Source organism: Micropterus salmoides, unplaced genomic scaffold (genome assembly GCF_014851395.1).
Source record: "Micropterus salmoides isolate LMB-PRFRI ecotype aquatic unplaced genomic scaffold, ASM1485139v1 Ms_hic_scaffold_9, whole genome shotgun sequence".
NCBI lineage: Eukaryota > Metazoa > Chordata > Actinopteri > Centrarchiformes > Centrarchidae > Micropterus > Micropterus salmoides.
The window spans coordinates 30,938,952-30,956,497 of NW_024044681.1; the positions used below are offsets into that span (position 1 = coordinate 30,938,952).

The 17,546-nt window shown below is 42.2% G+C and overlaps 1 protein-coding gene and 1 long non-coding RNA gene across 8 annotated transcripts in view; both read right to left on the bottom strand.

Moving 5' to 3' along the window:
- Nucleotides 1-426: 426 nt before the first annotated feature.
- On the bottom strand, nt 427-1,166 carry LOC119895367. The gene is made up of 2 exons (XR_005443059.1): nt 1,054-1,166; nt 427-765 (listed from the first exon to the last, which is right to left on the bottom strand). It is a non-coding gene; the product is annotated as an uncharacterized LOC119895367 (long non-coding RNA).
- Nucleotides 1,167-2,011: 845 nt separating this feature from the next.
- The window catches only part of LOC119895365 (RIMS-binding protein 2), a 70,871-nt gene continuing 55,336 nt past the window's right edge, over nt 2,012-17,546 (bottom strand). For 5 of the 7 annotated variants that reach the window (XM_038708442.1, XM_038708445.1, XM_038708441.1 and 2 more), the window contains 12 exons: nt 16,173-16,324; nt 15,526-16,002; nt 14,705-15,091; nt 13,430-13,585; nt 12,338-13,153; nt 11,478-11,577; nt 10,054-10,196; nt 9,713-9,881; nt 7,115-7,230; nt 6,927-6,998; nt 6,409-6,528; nt 2,012-5,843 (listed from right to left, as the gene is read on the bottom strand). In XM_038708442.1, coding sequence (XP_038564370.1) covers nt 5,490-5,843; nt 6,409-6,528; nt 6,927-6,998; nt 7,115-7,230; nt 9,713-9,881; nt 10,054-10,196; nt 11,478-11,577; nt 12,338-13,153; nt 13,430-13,585; nt 14,705-15,091; nt 15,526-16,002; nt 16,173-16,324 — 3,062 coding nt within the window. In that variant the 3' untranslated portion in view covers nt 2,012-5,489. The remainder of the gene's footprint in view (nt 5,844-6,408; nt 6,529-6,926; nt 6,999-7,114; nt 7,231-9,712; nt 9,882-10,053; nt 10,197-11,477; nt 11,578-12,337; nt 13,154-13,429; nt 13,586-14,704; nt 15,092-15,525; nt 16,003-16,172; nt 16,325-17,546) is intronic. The other 2 variants (XM_038708448.1, XM_038708447.1) reach the window with 1 other exon arrangement.

Sequence of the window (17,546 nt, forward strand, 5' to 3'; positions counted from 1 at the left end):
TCCTGCGTCTCTTTGTCGTCCAAGCAGTTACTCATGCAGAAATCTAAACGGGCATGCTCAAAGCGTGTAAAAAATGATCTAAGGAAGTATCCTTAAAATACTGTACATATCAAACACACACACACACACACACACACACACACACACCATGAAACTGTTAATAAAACAAAATGAATGTGAAATATAAATGTAAAAAACACTCTAAATAGTTCACATTGACCTGATGGGAAGACTACAGATGTGCTCACACTGTGTGTTGTAACCTCTCTCTGCACTTCATTATGAGCTGATTACCCAACTTTAAATTGCAGTGTGGACAAGACTGCATGAAGCTAAAGAATGTCTACACGAGTATAAATGACATCATGGCTTGCAGTACAGCATCACCAGATGGAAACATTGCCCCTTAAAAGAATTTGATTTGAAGATGATTAAGACTTTATTAAAAGGAAATCTGGGATGTTTGTGGTAAACACAAAAAAATCTCAAATGTTGAGAGTGTATTTGTTTCCCGTGTAGTTTGTGTCATTAAGAAGCTGTACTGTCTGGGACAAATTATCTTCATGGTTGCTGTCAGCATTTAAAAAAAAAAGTCTGCAGAGAGCTAAGACGGAAGAAGAGAAAGAGAGCGGCTGTGACTGTTAGACCTCTTCCTGTGGTTGCATCACGTGGCTGTGGAGGGGTTCAAAAGGAGACAACTTCTTCTTCTTCACCCACTCCTTGGACAGACAGAAGACACCTTGTGAGGCTGCCGGACAATCGCCACTTTAAACCGAGAAAACACATGAAGACTCTGGTAAAGTATGATGGACGACGTTGACTATTTAATGCTAGAATTATTTAAGGCGACACGATAAAAAAATACTTTTTACCGGTCAGGTAATGACAGATACACCAGTGTTCCTGATTTTACTTCATTAACTCTACATTTCTAGATCTAACTTCAGGTCAAGTGACCTCTACTCAGAAGTCCAAAATAATTTTACCCAAAACTGAACAATCTTTTTTTGCTTGTGTAATAGTATTTATTTGTTTAGTGTTTGATGTACTTACTGGATCTTTGCATTCGCTCCTCTTTGTTTCTGATATGATAACAGATGTCTGCATTTCTTTTACATGACTTCTTCATGAATGTACCAAGTGATCTGTTGCACAGACAGAAAAGCTTACTCATGCCTGCAAAAATGGCTTCCCCAAGATAGCGCTTCCTCTGGCAAGCCGCTTAGTTGTGACTTTTGCCTCAGCGCGAACAGTTTGAGGCATACAGGCTGGGCCCTTTGGATGATTTTTGTTCTCTGTATGAAAATGTTAACAGGCCTCGCTCGGATTTGAACAATCTGTCTGGAAAACAATTCATGCAAATGTTCCAAGGCAAATCAGGAAGTGTGCATTTTCTGGCTTGCCAAAAGCGACGTCTGTTAGGGTGTGTGCACTGAGCTGAGTGGTTTCAGTTTGGTGTTAGAAGTGTGTGTCTGGGGCGGGGGTTGGTGTGTGTGTGCGTCTGTGTGCAGCTGCAGATGCAAGCGCAGGTGCAGAAGAAGAGCAGAAGTGGGAGAAGACAGAAGACGGAAGACGAACGGTGGATGTACAGTGCAGTCATCCATAAAGTAGAAAGCACTACTAAACTCCTCGCCACAGTGTAGTGTTTCCTACTTTATGGATGAGTGTACTGTTGGCTTCAGGGAGAGGAGAGGCCCGGCATGGAGTCTGAGCAGGAAGTCAGAAAAGAGGAAGCTGCTTTGTCTCATGAGGCCACGCATTACCCAGAGTGTTGCCCCAGTCAGTTCACATGGGTGGTGTGTGGCGCAGAGCAAAGCTTGCAACTCTTTCCTCTATTTTACAATTCATCTGTTGAAACTGTTCTGAGAAATAAAAAACAAAGAGATAAGCATATACATATGATGTGTAATCTGTATGATACAAAATAAAGATGAAAATCTAAAACATAAAAACCAAGTTTTTTTTGTGGTAACTTTCCAGGAACACAACATGCACACCACACCGCAGACTCACGTGTTTTCTGTGAAAATATACATACTTTATTCCTGTAAAAAGATCCATAGTGAAAGAAACCATCACAATTTCAAGTCAACGAGTCCTCTGTGCACTACATCTTTAGTTACTGTTCCTCCATTGACAATGCCCGGACATGCAAAAAAAACAACAAAAAAAACAAAACAAAACAAACCCCTCCCCCCAAACAAACAAAAACAAAAATCTGAAAAACAATATTAACAAAAATATTTACAGATGAGCTTCCAAAAGGGTAATAAAAACATGAATATATAAAAAGGTAAATCTTCCACTGGTTTCAAATAATGAATTCAGGTCAGGAAAGACAAAAAAAAAACCTAAATAAAGAAGTGTCCCGCATTGTATGAAAATATCTCACAAGACCCAACGCTGTCCATTATATACAGACAGCTCCTACTGAGTCCTTTCCACTGCACTGACAATCTACAAGTCGAATATTGTAGACTCGTCAGCCTAGAAAAACACAAATATGACAGTAACATAAATAAGGCCGAACATGGGTATAACATTGGTATGCATGCAATCAATAAACATCCTGTAAACAACATATTAAGACTAAACAAGGTCTTCTTGTAAGGCTAAATATGATCAACTGAGCTAAAACACTACCTATATGGGTCTAGGTCCTAATCAGTCAACAGTGGAGCTGCCTACTCACTACACAGCAGGTAGAGGAATACTTGTGCATTAAAGGCCGTCAAATACAAGATCAGTACAAATATTCGCTGTACATTTCGGCAACTTTTGAGTGTCCACCCTCCCTCTGCCCTTAAAAAAAAAAAAAAATAAGCTTAAATAAAACAATACATACAGTACAGCCTCAGTCTTGCCTCTATCCCGGCTACTCTCACATCTAAAGTGTCTTTGTTGTTCTCACCTCCCTTTTATTCTTGGCATCATCATGCTCCCTTTATGTAACACTGACGAAACAATTCAAACAATCATGACATTAAAGAAAAACAAAATGTGCCTCCAACTTGTGTGATCAGGTGTGACTCCATCTACCCACGTGTTAAAACTTCAACGTGAGTGAAAGCAGGTCTGATCTTCAAAACAACCCTCTTCAAACGCTTTGACCCAGATTACAGTCCGCCGAATGTCCCCATGCTGCCGGATGCTGGGTCTCTCATAGCTATGGTAACAGGCAAAGCACCTAAGAGTTTGGCATATTCTGCAGTTCTTGACAGCCAGAGTCAACAGGTGGCTCAGCGTTAATAAGAAACTACAAGTGAAAACCTGAGAAGTTACCTAACAGCCCTGTGTCACACAGATAAAAGATCCAATCAGAGCGAGTGAACGATCACTGCATGCGTTGTAACCGACTAACAAACTGAATGCTAAGGCCTGGTCCACGTAGTCACATCAAAACAAAATACTTGTTCAAAGCTAAACGGTCACAAACCATTAAAAGATAGAGAATGGCTCTATTTTAGTTCTAGCATTGCAGTACACAATACACTATATTGCTCAAGTTGCTTTAAACAAATCACCACTACACTGCGTGGGCTGATGAAGATGTTGGAACACCGTGTAGCCGGTCTCACCCAATATTCACACACACACACACACACACACACACACACACACACACGTTGAGCTTCTTTATAACATGGAGGCAAAAGAAAAGATAAAAAAAAACTTATTGCAGTTGTTATGTTCCTGTTCGCTGTGTTCTATGTAAAAACACCCAACATGCGCCGGTCAAACCCCACTGTATCCCACAAGCTTACAGACTGTGTGTTTAGCATCAGGCTGCTGTGGTTATCGGTGTAACCCGCAATCAGGACACAGCTTCACTCTAATCTAAGTAATCTAGTGATAGTTGTCTGTACATCCATAGGAAAGATACAAACATATTATTAATAGTGTCAATATGTCAACAGGGCTGAAGTTAGCTAACAGCTAACTGACTGCATGGCAACATTGTACTTCCTCTTCATATCAAGTTATTAGAACTCTAGTTCCATAACAAGAATAGGAGTGAGAAAATCCATTAATATTAACTTTTTTCATGTTGTTCAAATATAGATGGGTTTTTTTAGATAGTAATAAGGCTCACAACGTCTATCCACATGGTCAATATTCTCCTCTATCCATTCATATACACACAATATTTATGTTTGATGGATTTATGTTCTCAAGTGTGAGAATCTGCTGATTTTCCTTGTCTTCCATTTTAGTAAATCAAATATCTTTTGAGTTTTGATCTGGATCTGAAGACCCTTGATGACCATCTTGGGCTGTAAGAAAACTGCGACGGCCATTTGTTTTACAGCTCAAATTATTAATCCAAAAACTAGGAATGGATAATGATTTTATAATAATCATCAGTTGCAGCCCTATTAGCTAACAGAGCAGCCTACCGATCACTAGACACTACATCATTTCTGCACACGCAGCAGGTCTCTCTCTCACACACTCACACACAGACAGAAAATATGTTGTCCGCAACATTTAGGCCAGGTGCAACGGTTGTCACAAACATCAGGAGTAGAGTTTCCGCGTTAATGTCTGAAAAAAGGCATTTGTTTTCAGTCTCACCAGTGGACTGGGCAGCTTTACCTTAACCCACCACCAACCCACCCACACACCCACAAGAAGGGCCCCCCTTCACATTCTTTATATTTACCAGTATGTTCAACTTCAATAAATACCTTGACTGTTAACCTCAAACCCCAATTACATTAAATTAAAACTACACATAACAAAGTGGCTCATCACTGTCTCTGACAGCTCTATATAACTAACCTCCTGCCCTTATGTTACTTCATGCAATGTGGTGATGATTAGGGCAAGAGTCTGATACAAATAAATAACATGTTCTGTACAAAGTGCTGTATAAATACTCTTGAAGACAAGAAACGCATGTGAGGGACAAGCAGAGAGATATTTAAAATACATCCATTCAGAATGGATAGTGCATTATAGTCACACAGAGGAAGAGAGGGACTGCTGCTTCTGTTCGCTTGCTTCAAATAAATAAAGTGGCACCAGTACATGAGCATTAAAGCTAATGTTTAATTAGCCGTGTCTGAGCTGGGCTGAAGTCTGGTCTGCTGTCCAACATCGCTCTATATCAGAGTTCTCTAAATGAACCTGATCCATTGGGGACTAACTAAGTGTTTTATACCAAGCATTAAAGCCTTTACTGAGCTAAACATTTGCTTACGCTTAGATAATTAGGAAGTATTTAGAGAATATATTTGTGAGTTTGCACACTTCTGCATGCACTTCTACATGCTCTTGTGTTACTGTAAGCTGTATGTTGATGTTTTAAAGTAAAGTCTAAATTGAACAGCCGGTCTTGCAGTGCTCTAAGGCAAATCCATAATTTATAAAGGATCTGATAGCCACTGACCACGCTGACTACCAACTGAGACTAACAGTGAAGATAGAAAAAGTGCTTTCAATGTGACGCGAATTTTGGACGTATTTGGAGTCAGATGTCCTGACTCTCATTCTTTCTTGCTGGATCCCAGCTTTTTGAACAGCTTCTTGCCTTTGGAGAAAAAGCCTTTCTTCTTCTTGCCTTGTGCAGAACAGTCTGTCTGTGTCAGGCTGGCTGCTGGAAGGGGGGCTGGAGGGGAGCAGCAGGCCTCTGCTGCAGCTGGAGCTGGACCTGAAGCTGGATCTGGAGCTGGACCTGGACCGGGGTCAAGGTCTGACGTGGGGCTTGCAGTGGGTGCCAGTTTGGGTCGCAGGTCTGTGACCTCTATTGGGTCAGGGAGAGGTTCTGTTTGGCGGTGCAAAGCCTCTTCTAATGTTGAGGGCCCTGGATGTTGAGGCTCTGTAGAAGAAGTCCGGGTACCCTTCAGGAACAAAGTAAGACTTTTAGAATGAGCATTTCAAATACATTGTACACTTGATGCAAATTAAAGGATATCTAAAGCTTAGTTTGCTTCATAATACCAAGGGAAACACAAGGACAGGGCACACAAAGGAGAAGGAAGGGGATTGGAGATTTTTTGACCTGTGTTTTGATAAACTAAAACAATCGGTAGGTGCAGGATCCTATACAAAGGAGTATTGTAGAACTACAGTTAAGGTGGAAGGAGTATATAAACAGCGGGTGAGCATGGGATACTAGTGTTGATCAATGAGCTGCTATAGTCCTATCTAAAAACACTTACGATCAAGTCTCAAAGTGTACAGATCGTTTTTGCTTCTGCAGAAGGCCATGCAGGAAACAGTGGGGCAAAAGAAATGTTAACAAACAGAAACCAAAATGACAGAATGCAGACTCTGGAAATATGTGCAAGAGATAAAAAAATTCAGTCAAAAAAGTCAGTGATTTGTCAAAATGACTGATGAAATGAGTTTGTCTGCAGTTCCATATCATGCAGTACATGCTGGATAGATAGAAATGCTAACTACCTGTGATTCTTTCCTGGGTTCTGGTGCAGGCTGAGCAGAGAGAGGTTCTACTGGAGCATCTTCTGGTAAGGCCTGCAGGAAGTTGGAGGGTACTAAGCCTCTGTGTCCATTCAAGTCTCCCTGGTAGAAGAATGCAACATTAAGACACAAGAACATCTTCTAACAGCAGGACTGTAATTCAACTAAATTCATAGACTGCTATTATTTATGTAATTGTTAAAGAAACCAGAAATTCAAGTCATATTTAGTATATTATATTATTATTATTTATTATTATTATATTTATTATCATATTTCCCCATATAAAGTCTTATCTTATTTCATTATTCTTATGTAGATTTGTTTTCTGGAAGAACTCCTCTTGCATTTTTTTCTGCAGTTTTAACAATGTTTTTATTTTTTTTTAGAATAAATCACAATAAGAGCTTCATGCACGGTGCAAAAATAAGAGCTCATCCATCATCTCACGCTAAAAACAAACCACTCCAAATTTCAGATTACAGTATGTTAAGACTTACGTAGAAGAAGCCATCTTCGTCCATGTCACCAAACACATGTATGATGTCTCCTGCACTGAAGGTCAGCTCAGCCTGAACCCAGTTATAAACAGAGAGGCAGATAATGAGTGTGTGTGTGTGTATATATATATATATACACACACACACACACACACACACACTGTATATTATGCATGTAAAAGTCTGACCTCTATGTCAGTGTTGGGGGAGCTCTCTCGTGGATCATAATCAAAGATGGCGACCATCCTGCGAGCTCCTGGTGCTGGGTTCCCCGCAGCAGCAGCGGTGGGAGTCTGGCTGGGATCTGTCAATCAAACAGAGAGGGGCAAACATTATGGTCTGACATCCTGATAATTAGAGGAGTAACGCGTCTCCGCAATTCCAGTCAGCCCATCAGCATGCAGCTCATCATGTCTGCCATGTCCGACACCTCTCAGCGTCATGCTAAGCTGAGGCAAAGTCACACCACTGCAGTCAAACGTGAAAATGAAAATAAAAACAACAACACGAGATTATCAGTGAGAGTTAGCATTTTTTTACTTCTTTTAAAAAGGTCGTAACAGCTTAAGCTGTGCTGTTGTCTTTAAACATCGATCAGAGCAAACATATGGGATGAAGATTGTAACTCTTTGCAACACTGTTAGTGAAAATGAAATTATTTGATGATTAAATGAAGCCACTTGAACTGTGAAATGAAAAGACAAGTTAGGAAAAGGGACTGCCTGACATTTATTGTTGGGGGACAATGAAGAACTTAAGGACGTAAGCTTTCCAACACAATTTTTCAATTTTTCAATTTTTCCTTCCTTTATTGATGAACTTAAAATGGTCAAAATCTTTCATTATACCCCCAAATAATCAAACAGTCCCTAATAAGGATGAATGAAGGCTGGCCCTGCTGTTATCAGCATGTAGAATACAGTCCTCATGTTTACAATAATAAAAGAAGAAGTCACAAAATGGCAAGTAAACACATGCTGTCCTCCTGTGGACGTTGAAACGGTCGTCTGATCATGCAGGTGAAAGCAGAGAGGCAGAGGGTCAAAGCTCTAACAACGAACCTTGGCTGGAGGAGTCTACGCTCTCGTCCCAGAGTGCCGCAGACTCCACTGGAAGAGATGAGGTGAGGGAAAAGAGCACAAGCACAATCACAGAACGACATGAGATCTCAGAGGCCAAAGAATAATCCTGTCTGAAGCTTCAGCATGTCTCAGTCATCACACCGGAGAACACAAAGCCACAGATGGAGATCAGAGGGGATGCTGTTTCAACAAGTGAACTAGGGGCTCATGTAATGCATCTGCGACATGGGAGCAGAATAGTAGCAAACAGACTTTCTTTTATCAATCAATAAGAGACCACATTCTGCTGCTATGTCTGGATTGTATCACATGAATATCCAATGAAGGCTGACAGGACTGACTCAGTATTCATGTGTGCCTTTTAGCATTCATGAAGTAGTTGCACTGGTGTTATTGACAAAATCAAAATCATCAAAAAGTGACCCTGTGGAAAGATGAAGTAACTCTAAGGAGCCTGTAAGTACTAAGAAAGAAAATGTAACACTAGACTTTAACAATAGAATATGAAACTACTGTAGAGAAGGCCTACAGTATAGATAGTGGTAAAATTTGACCATAATGCTGGGAAGCTGCCTGACTACATTATAGTAGCTGGCCTAAAAATCCCCCCTGGTCGCTGAGTGAGAAGCAGCAACTGAAAGAGCAAAAGCTCAAGTGAAAAAGACAGAAAGAGAAGCAAACCAGAGAAGAGAATAAAGGAGTGAGGTGGGAAGCCACAATCTGCAGCGAGACACACCTTTCTTGGATCGTCTCGGTTTCGGCGGTGGAACGGGGCGACGGGGAAGCTGTGCGTGTGTGCGAGTGCCTTTATGGAGTTTTAGAAAGGAAAATCAACAAAATAAACAAAATTGAAACCAAAAAGAAACACAAAAGTGCATTTTTTTGAGAGAAGCAGACAAAGTAGACAATGAAAAGCCAGTGAAGAGCAATTTATAAAATGACAACCAGTGAGCAGCAGACACAGCAGTGAGAACAAGTGGAAGTGAAAAGGTTAAACCATCTGCAAATACTGCTCTTGGTAGACAGCAGGAAACAGAAGGAAAGTGTCAGCTTCGTTTTGCTGGGTGGCTCACTACCACTCACTGCAGGCAAACACTTCGACTTAAGTGTTGTTTTTTTTTTAGTCGCCTGCATGAAAACGCAGTAGATGGTTATGATTTGCTTAATAGTAACTCAGTGAACAAGAGCCCATAAAACATTCTAAGTAATGCCACAGGGAACATTTTAAGGGTCCATTTTAATTTAGTTCAACCAAAATAGTCTAGCCTGATCTGATGAGAGCTTTCTATGTGCTTCCTTGCTGGTTCAAAAGGTCAACAGGCCAGAGGGAGCTTTAACTCCCCCTCCTTTCATCTGGAAAACAGCTTTCATTTTTTCTCCAATCAACTGCAGACAAAAAGATGCCCATGTGTCTCTTTATACAGCTGGCCAATTTGAAGACTAGCAAAGTCTGAATAATTTGAATCTGAATAATAAGCTAAATAATGGGACAGGTCTGGATTCTGCCACACTCGAGCTGCTATTTTCATTTACCACTTACACATGAACAGCTGTGATATTATGAGTATAAATATTGCAATTTTCACCAATTTGTACAGCACCAGAACACATTTAACAGCACATAACATAATTAGAATTCATGAAATCTGCCAACAGGCATGTCTTTAGGTAGCTAATAAGTCTGTGACTAATAGTTTCACCAACCTATCTTTTCCATGGAGGCCGCTGTGGACAAGAAGCCCTGCTGCAGCAGCTGCAGGCGGGTCTCCTCATCCTCCACCTGGATCTCAGACACCATGTTACATGGCACAAAGCCCAGACGACCACCAGACTCTCCTCGGTAGAACCCGTCTGAGTCTTTATCTCCGTAAACCTGGGGAAAGGAGTGTAAAAAAAGAATAGAAATGTTCCAAGATTACCATGAGAGGGTCATTATATACAAGTAATGTGATCCTACAGTATGCATATCTAATCTTATGCGAGCTGTAGCCGTTCTGTTAAGGTGAGCTTATTCAGTAGGGTCACAGTTGTGTGTGTCGACATACCTTGATGATCTGTCCTTCAGTGAAGGGCAGCTCTTCCTCAGCAGCATCAGGATTGGGTGACATGGTGGCAGGATCATAAGGGAAGAGGGCCACGAAGATGCGTATGTCACTGTCTCCTTTTATCTTTGATGAATCAACACCACCTGCACACACACGTACACACACACACTAATGTTTAATGTCCTGTTTTTAATGATGCATTATTTTATATAAGCTTTTCTTTTAATATAATTATTTTTTCTTTTTCTCTTCTTTCGCTTTGTAAAATTAGAATATCATAAATACAATTTATTGTCACTGCTATTACAATGACTTTATTTCAACACAACAGATACTTTTCACACAGGCCATGCATAGCTCACAATGAGTTCTGCAAATAGTATAGCCAGCTTGCCCCTCCCCCACTGCCCACCAACTGCAGTGCTGCTGTGAACAGTGTGCAGAGCACAGGCATGTCCTTAAAAGAGGTAATCAAGCTAAACCACTGATCCTAAGCTGTGTGAGCCGTTTGACAAATGTGCACTCGTTCATGATCTGCAGCAAGCAAGCAACAGGGGCTCCAGCACTTGAACCACTCTATAATCTAAAACTGACAACATACAAGCAAACAGGAAAAAAGTACTAACACTAAAATTACTAAAGGTGCAAGGTCACAGATAATGCAAAGCAGCCTTTAGATTTGGCTTGTAGCACCATCTACAGCATAGCAGACATGAGGTATGACACCACTGTGGCTAAAAGCATTACAATTTGACAGCAAGCAACACATTTGAAGAGCAGTAGTGAGACTTTAAGCTGTACTAAAGAGACGTGTTCTCTATCTCATTAGGGAGAATCAGCCCATCTGTGGCAAGAGTCATGGGCAGACAACTTGCACACTTTCACATCCTCACTGATTTTCTAGTAGATGGGACATAACGTCTCCCTGCTCCCTTCCTGCACGTGTACACTTATGCGTTTGTGTGTGTGTGTGTGTAGTCAACTGTGCACCCACACATATACCAGAACAGAAAGGTCAGGTATACTAAGTGAGTGTGTCATCACTGCCACTGAGAAGAAAAGAAGAGAGTAAGGGGTAGATAAGATAAGAGAGGGGCTCATAGGCCCGCGCTGCAGTCCGTTTCTTCGCTGGCTAATCAAGGTTACTATTTTAATGTCTGTCACTTCCTCCTGTCATGACAAGCCACTTTGGGCTAAGCCGGTTCTCAGCTTAGCAGCCTCTCTCCTACTTCTTCACTGCAGCTACAGCACCACCTCCTCCCTAATCTGACTACCATCATGTGTGAGAGGGGGAGAGTTGTCAACAGAAAGCACAGGTGTGTCAGCATTGCATCATACAATTCCACTGCATAGCTTGGTTAAGTGAGGGAAAGAAATCAAGAGATAGAGGAAACAGGAAGACAAAAGAGGAAAGAGTCTCTGACCTTTGAGTTGCCTGGCCTGCAAGCACACTGGTTTAGAAGAGAGCTCGGCCTGGGCTCCCCGCAACGGACCTTTCTCAGCTGGAGGGATTTGACTTGGCTCCTGCTCAACATACAGAAAAAGAAAACAAGACATTAAGAGAAACATCTAATACAGAAACACAGTCACTACTTGGTAGGAGAGGACACCTCAAGGTTCAGGGATAAAAAAGCAAATGCAGCATATTATTTTTTTAAACGATATTCAATAATCTAAGTTTCATCTACTGATAACCCATTTGATTTATTTTTTTGATTTCATTACAGATTGAAAACTCAGTACATAGAAAACCCCAGGGTGTCCAGCATTCTACTGTTTCAACATAAACATGTTCCTTTTTTGCAGTGGTCTTAGCAGACACAGGACAAAGCACATCCGCAGAAAGCTAAAGCAGGATAAGGCAGCACTGGCTAGTTAAAAACAAGAACCGGGTAGTTTCCAAGGTGTAGAAGAATTTAAATACAACAGGAATTAGCGCAGTCAGACAGAGGGAGACCAGATTCAGCTACTCTTTGACACAGAATCTTATAAAGATAAGAAGACTGAAGCCACTGGGTAATGATGCACTGGTTTAAACGCTTTGCAACCACTTCCTGGTCACATCTCGGCAAATCAACACGCCATTACTAAATAATATACTGTGATTTGCTTGATTTTATAACAACAAAATTTTCTGCCTGACCCTCGTCTGTCCACTGCAGTGATGCTGATGGAAAAGGTAGCTGACTACTGAGTGGTAGAGTACAATGATATCCACTAAAGGACTCAGAAGGTTATATCCACATTGCTACAGGGAAGAGGAGGGGGCTGGGATAACATTTACCAGTAGATCAGCCTTCAGCCCGCGGCGGAGAGAAGGTCTGCAGGGCTCCATTTGAGCCCCCTCCACCCACCACTCGGAGCTCATCTGCTCCACCACCACCTCCCCGGGACTGTACTCCACAGGCTCCTCGTTGTCGTCTGTGCCGTATTCCACGTCGATCTCCAACCCGCGACTAATAGGTGACCTCATTGTCCTTACTGTTTTGCTGACTGGGTAGGGTCTTGGCGGGGTTGGACCATAGCCAGGGTTGGCTGCTGCAGTGACAGCCATCTGACTCCTGAGCATGGCCTCCCTCCTAAGGCGGTCCCCTAGCCCTCTGAGCAGTACTCTTTCCTTGCTGTTTGGGGTCGGTTGGGGAGGACAGCGGGCTGAGGCCCGCCTGCTGGTGGGACCATCATATAAACTCATGTCTTGTTCGGGATAACTGATGGTGTCAACTGTGTCTGCGTAGTGCACCCTGTGCTGTGTCTTAGGCTTGACCTGCAGGGGTCCGTGCCTGAGTAAAGGCTCTTGGGTTAGGGATCTAGGATCCCTGTTGAAGTGGTGATGGTGAGGGGGAATGTTTGGGTGTGGGTTAGGGTGATGCGGGTGATGCTGTGGGGCATGGTGGAGGCGTTCTGAGTCTCTGGGGTGAAGGGGGCTGGGCCTGAGCCGAGGCTGACTATGGTGGATTGAAGGCTCTTCTTGACTGCTATCTTCTTCTTCCGTCACCTCAGGAATAATGAACAGCTGCTTGCTTTTGGAGACCTGAGGAGGCAACTTAAGGATCCTCTCAAGAACCTCCTCATCACTGTCTGAAGGCTCTGACTTGCATGACTACAAGGGCCACAGGGCAAGGCAAGCAAGAACCGGTTGGTGATGATGGGATATCATATTGTTCAGTGAAAATAGCGCGGACAAAATGGACAACAACAACAAGGCCATGCAAAGGAAAGAAAAAAGAAAGAGGAAAACAAAAACAACAATAATGTAAATCAAGCATGATCAAAAGAAACAAGGCCAATAAATGAGAACTTAACTATAAAATGCAAACTGAAAGAAGCATACTTCAAAAAATTAACTACAGCATATGTATAGCACTCATTCGTTTACCCTATTAGCTCCAACAGTGTAGCCCCTGGCCTGTGCTTCTCCGAGGTGGTCAGAGTAAAGGTCCTCCTCCTCCTCCTCCAGGATGTCAGACAGATCTGAACGGCTGTTGTCTGCGTGGTAGTCACTGGGAGGCTCCACGAGCCCTCTGCTGTAGCTCTGCAAACAATACATCAACATCAAACAAACTCTGTGAGAATTTATCTTAAATGTTAAGTCCTTATGAGTCATTCCACTGAGTACTTGAAATAAAGTCGTACTGCAGTTTATTCGATATACATGAATATGCTTTGAATGCCGTTTTTCTGGCCTTGGTCCAACGCATCAGCTTCTGAGAAACTGCGCTGGTAAGAGCACACTTGACTGAAATATGACACAAATGTATCACTTCCCACATCATTTTGGGGGGGCTTTTTAGCCTTTATCTGGAGAGGACAGAGAGAGAAGTTGGAAATAAGGCAGAGAGAGGCAAAGACATGCTGCAAAGTACCCCAGGCTGGAATCAAACCCAAGGCCGCAGCTATAAGGACTAAGCTCTGTACATGAGGCGGGCACTCAACCGACTTAGCTACCTGATCTCCTATTTAAGCTTAATATGTGAGCAAAATATCAAGAAATCCATGCTCAAAACTTTGTATTATGCACTGTCTCCATTAATCCATCAGGATAAAGTGATGTTTTCACAAGTTGCTTTATAAGCAACAAAAACTTGGGTTCACTCATTTTAATTTAAATTGTTTTAAAACCTTGTTAATACCACATAGAATGCAATTTAACACCTGTTTTATGATCACATCAGCCAAAGTTTGAAAGTATGATGGAAAATGTTATTATAAAAAAGTATATCTCAATAATTCCTAAAGATATAATGAATTAAGTTAACAAAACCTGACAACATTCATGGATTGATTAACAAATTAAAAACTATTGATTAATATATGTTAAAATTGACAACTGTCCATTATGAGACAATGAGCTCATAATGAGCTAACATTCATTTAGATCAATAGCCACAAGGTAAACATAACCAAGATTGATTAGGTCTAGCATAAACTGTTTAGGACTCCAGAAGACATCAGCAACTTTACAGTATATGCAGAGTACATTTATCCTGCACTTTTGCAGGATGAGGCTCATTAAATTTATCACATTGATGTTTGCTGGTGAATTAGACAACTCCTCTGCTCAGTTCTCAGCAGTGATCAGACTCAGATACACCTACATTATGTTTTATAGAGGGGAGCACACCATTTTCAAATAGTGTTGATCAGGGCTGACCTGCTGCCTGCTACAGTACGCTGGCTCTTGGTCCTGTCTCAAGAACTCCTCAATGGACACCAAGCGGGTATTCTCTTGCTCCTCTTCTACCTCTGACTCCAGCGGTGAAGGGCAGGGGGGTCGGAGGAGGTTAGTGTCTTCAGGGTTAAGGAAGTCTGTGAACGGGACTTTGGGTGGACTAGGGATACGCTCAGGGGTCCTGAGCTTGGCACTGGGGTCCTCGATGAACTCTGTGATAGAAGGGAACGGACGTATCGCTCCAGGGCTGTCTGTGTCTCTGAGTTGCTCCAGCACTGTTGCTGCTGCTGTTACTTGTGCTTGTGCAGGTGCTGGTGCTGCTACTGGAGATGGTTGAGGTGCTGAGGTGGTGGGGGAGGTCACATTAACCTGAAGAGGAGAAAGATTGTCAATACAATACTATTTAATTAACCCATCGTCATGGATAGAAAACAATCACTAAATTACTTTGAAAGTGAAGAAAACCACAGTTTTAAGGAGGGACTTTTTTCTAATGATTTCTAAGCAGAGAAGGGGCATTTATCCACTATGGAAAAAATGGGTATCATGTCTGTGTTCAGATTTGATTAAGTTTTGATTCAGAGGAGGAGTACAAACTTTGCCTACATGAACTGCCACTGCTGACCGTGTTGATACGTGGGCCAAACTAAAATGACTAACTTCCAGTTGTTTTTAGAACACCGGCATGCACCTGTCCATTTCGCCTCATGCAGTATCTTTGCCTGAGTCCCCCTCCCCACTAGTTTGAAAATCTAGAAACAAAAACAAGCGGTGGCCTCTAATATATACAGTATGAGGATTACCACTGGTGTGATGGTGGAGACTTCTGGTGATGTGGCCTCACACGCAGCCAAGGCAGCAGCAGATGAGGGGTTGGCCCAGGCCTTCACATATGAGGCAGATGAGAGAAGATATTCTGAGTAGAGAGCATGAGGAGGGTTGGCAGCAGCTTCCTCTGTGAGGCCAGTGATGTGCATGTCCGATGGCAAAATGCTGGGCAACATGGAGACTTTGGCAGCAGAGTTCCCGTAGGGCATCGGTGAGTGCGGGTTACTGGAACCTGCAGGGGTGCAGGATAAGGGTGGCACAACTGGGGGGGTGACAGCTGGACCTGCCATGATGGCGGCCAGCTTGGAGGGCACATCGACTGGCAAAGAGTCACAGGACTCCCCGTGGGCGGACATGGTGCGGACAGTAAGCTCCTGAGCTGCCAGCAGGGAATGGATCTGAGAAGGGCCCAGCAGGGCACTGCCGGCTGTTGGGGAAGACACCTCCAGCACCTTGAATAGGAGAAGGTATGTTTTTAAAATTCCCACATCATATTGATATTACAAAACTGTACGTCAGCTTTCAAAAAACATAGGCAGACAGTAAATATACTGAAATTAAATTACAATGCATTGCTTGGGTTAAAGTAATTTAAGTCCCACAACAAACGCCATGTTCTTGCCTTTTTCTTGTCAGCATATATAGTGTACCCAGTGACTCGGACTCCGTTGGAGGTCCCAGCAGCATCTATAGTGACTGGCAGCCAGCTGATGAGGGCGATCCCCGGGGAGGGACCGTGCTCCAGTTGTACATCCAGAGGAGCATCAGGGGGACCTGCACGGATTGACAGAATCATACCACAGTCAGTGGCAAGTAAATATTAGAGAAATGTTTTTATATTAATCAAGGGTCAAGTGACTCACTCATATTGAAAATAAATTGCAAGGGATAAGAAATGAATATCACATTGGGCACATGATTCTACCACAAAAAAAGTTTCTAACACTCTAAAGGGACATTAAGAAATGTATATACCTTGGTTCCCAGACTGTGGGCATGAAACTTAAGCAAATATGAATGATCATTTAGAGAAAACAACTCAAATCTAATCTAATTTGACACCGATCACAAATGTGCATCTGACAGGCCTATGGTTTACTCATGAAAAATAAAATGGTGTTCACTGGGAGGAGCAGAATGCCAATATGGGACCACAAACTGACATCAAATGATTTTCAAAACTCAGCATCAAGCAACATCAGTGACTCTGTTCTCACCAAAATACCATAACCTTTAGCTGAGCTTCCCCTTTTACGTGGAATTCCAATTCTTTGAGCCTTCACTTTTATTCTCGTGTAATGCTTTGTGAGCAGGGCAGAAAAATACCAAACAAAACAGCAAAGTGCACTTCAAGTAAATACCAACATGTAGGAATTCACTCAGTATAGAGGCCAATCCAGTCACCTATCTTCCTTCCCTTTATAGCAATACAATCCTTGGCTCCAGAGCTCAGTCATTTTGTGTTAAGAGTTAGACAGATTCAACAGTGAACTGGTTTTGCTGGTCATATTACCCACACAAAGTTTAGGTAAGCTCCTGAATAGGATCTTTCTTACACACACACACACACACGCACGCATGCACGCACACATGCGCACACACACACACGCACACACACACACACACACACACACACACACACACACACACACACACACACACACACACACACACTAGCTAATGATACAAGTTCAGAAAATGTAATCATCTAACTGGGATGTCTGGGGATTTTGTGTTCATACTGAAAAGTAGCTAATGTTTGATGGAAACATGTCAGAGGGTCAGGGTATTTGTGCAGGGCATTTTCCCTCCATATTTCTACAAAAGATTCAAATTAGTACATGTGTATGTAATCTAAGTCTTATGTTATGCCTAAACATTTTATTCTGTGACTTATTATGTTATGTTATTATGTTTGAATCACAAATCCTACACCAATGTTTCTGTAGAGCTACAGTATCAGGTTGTAGCTATTACTTTGAAAAGATTCTCAAAA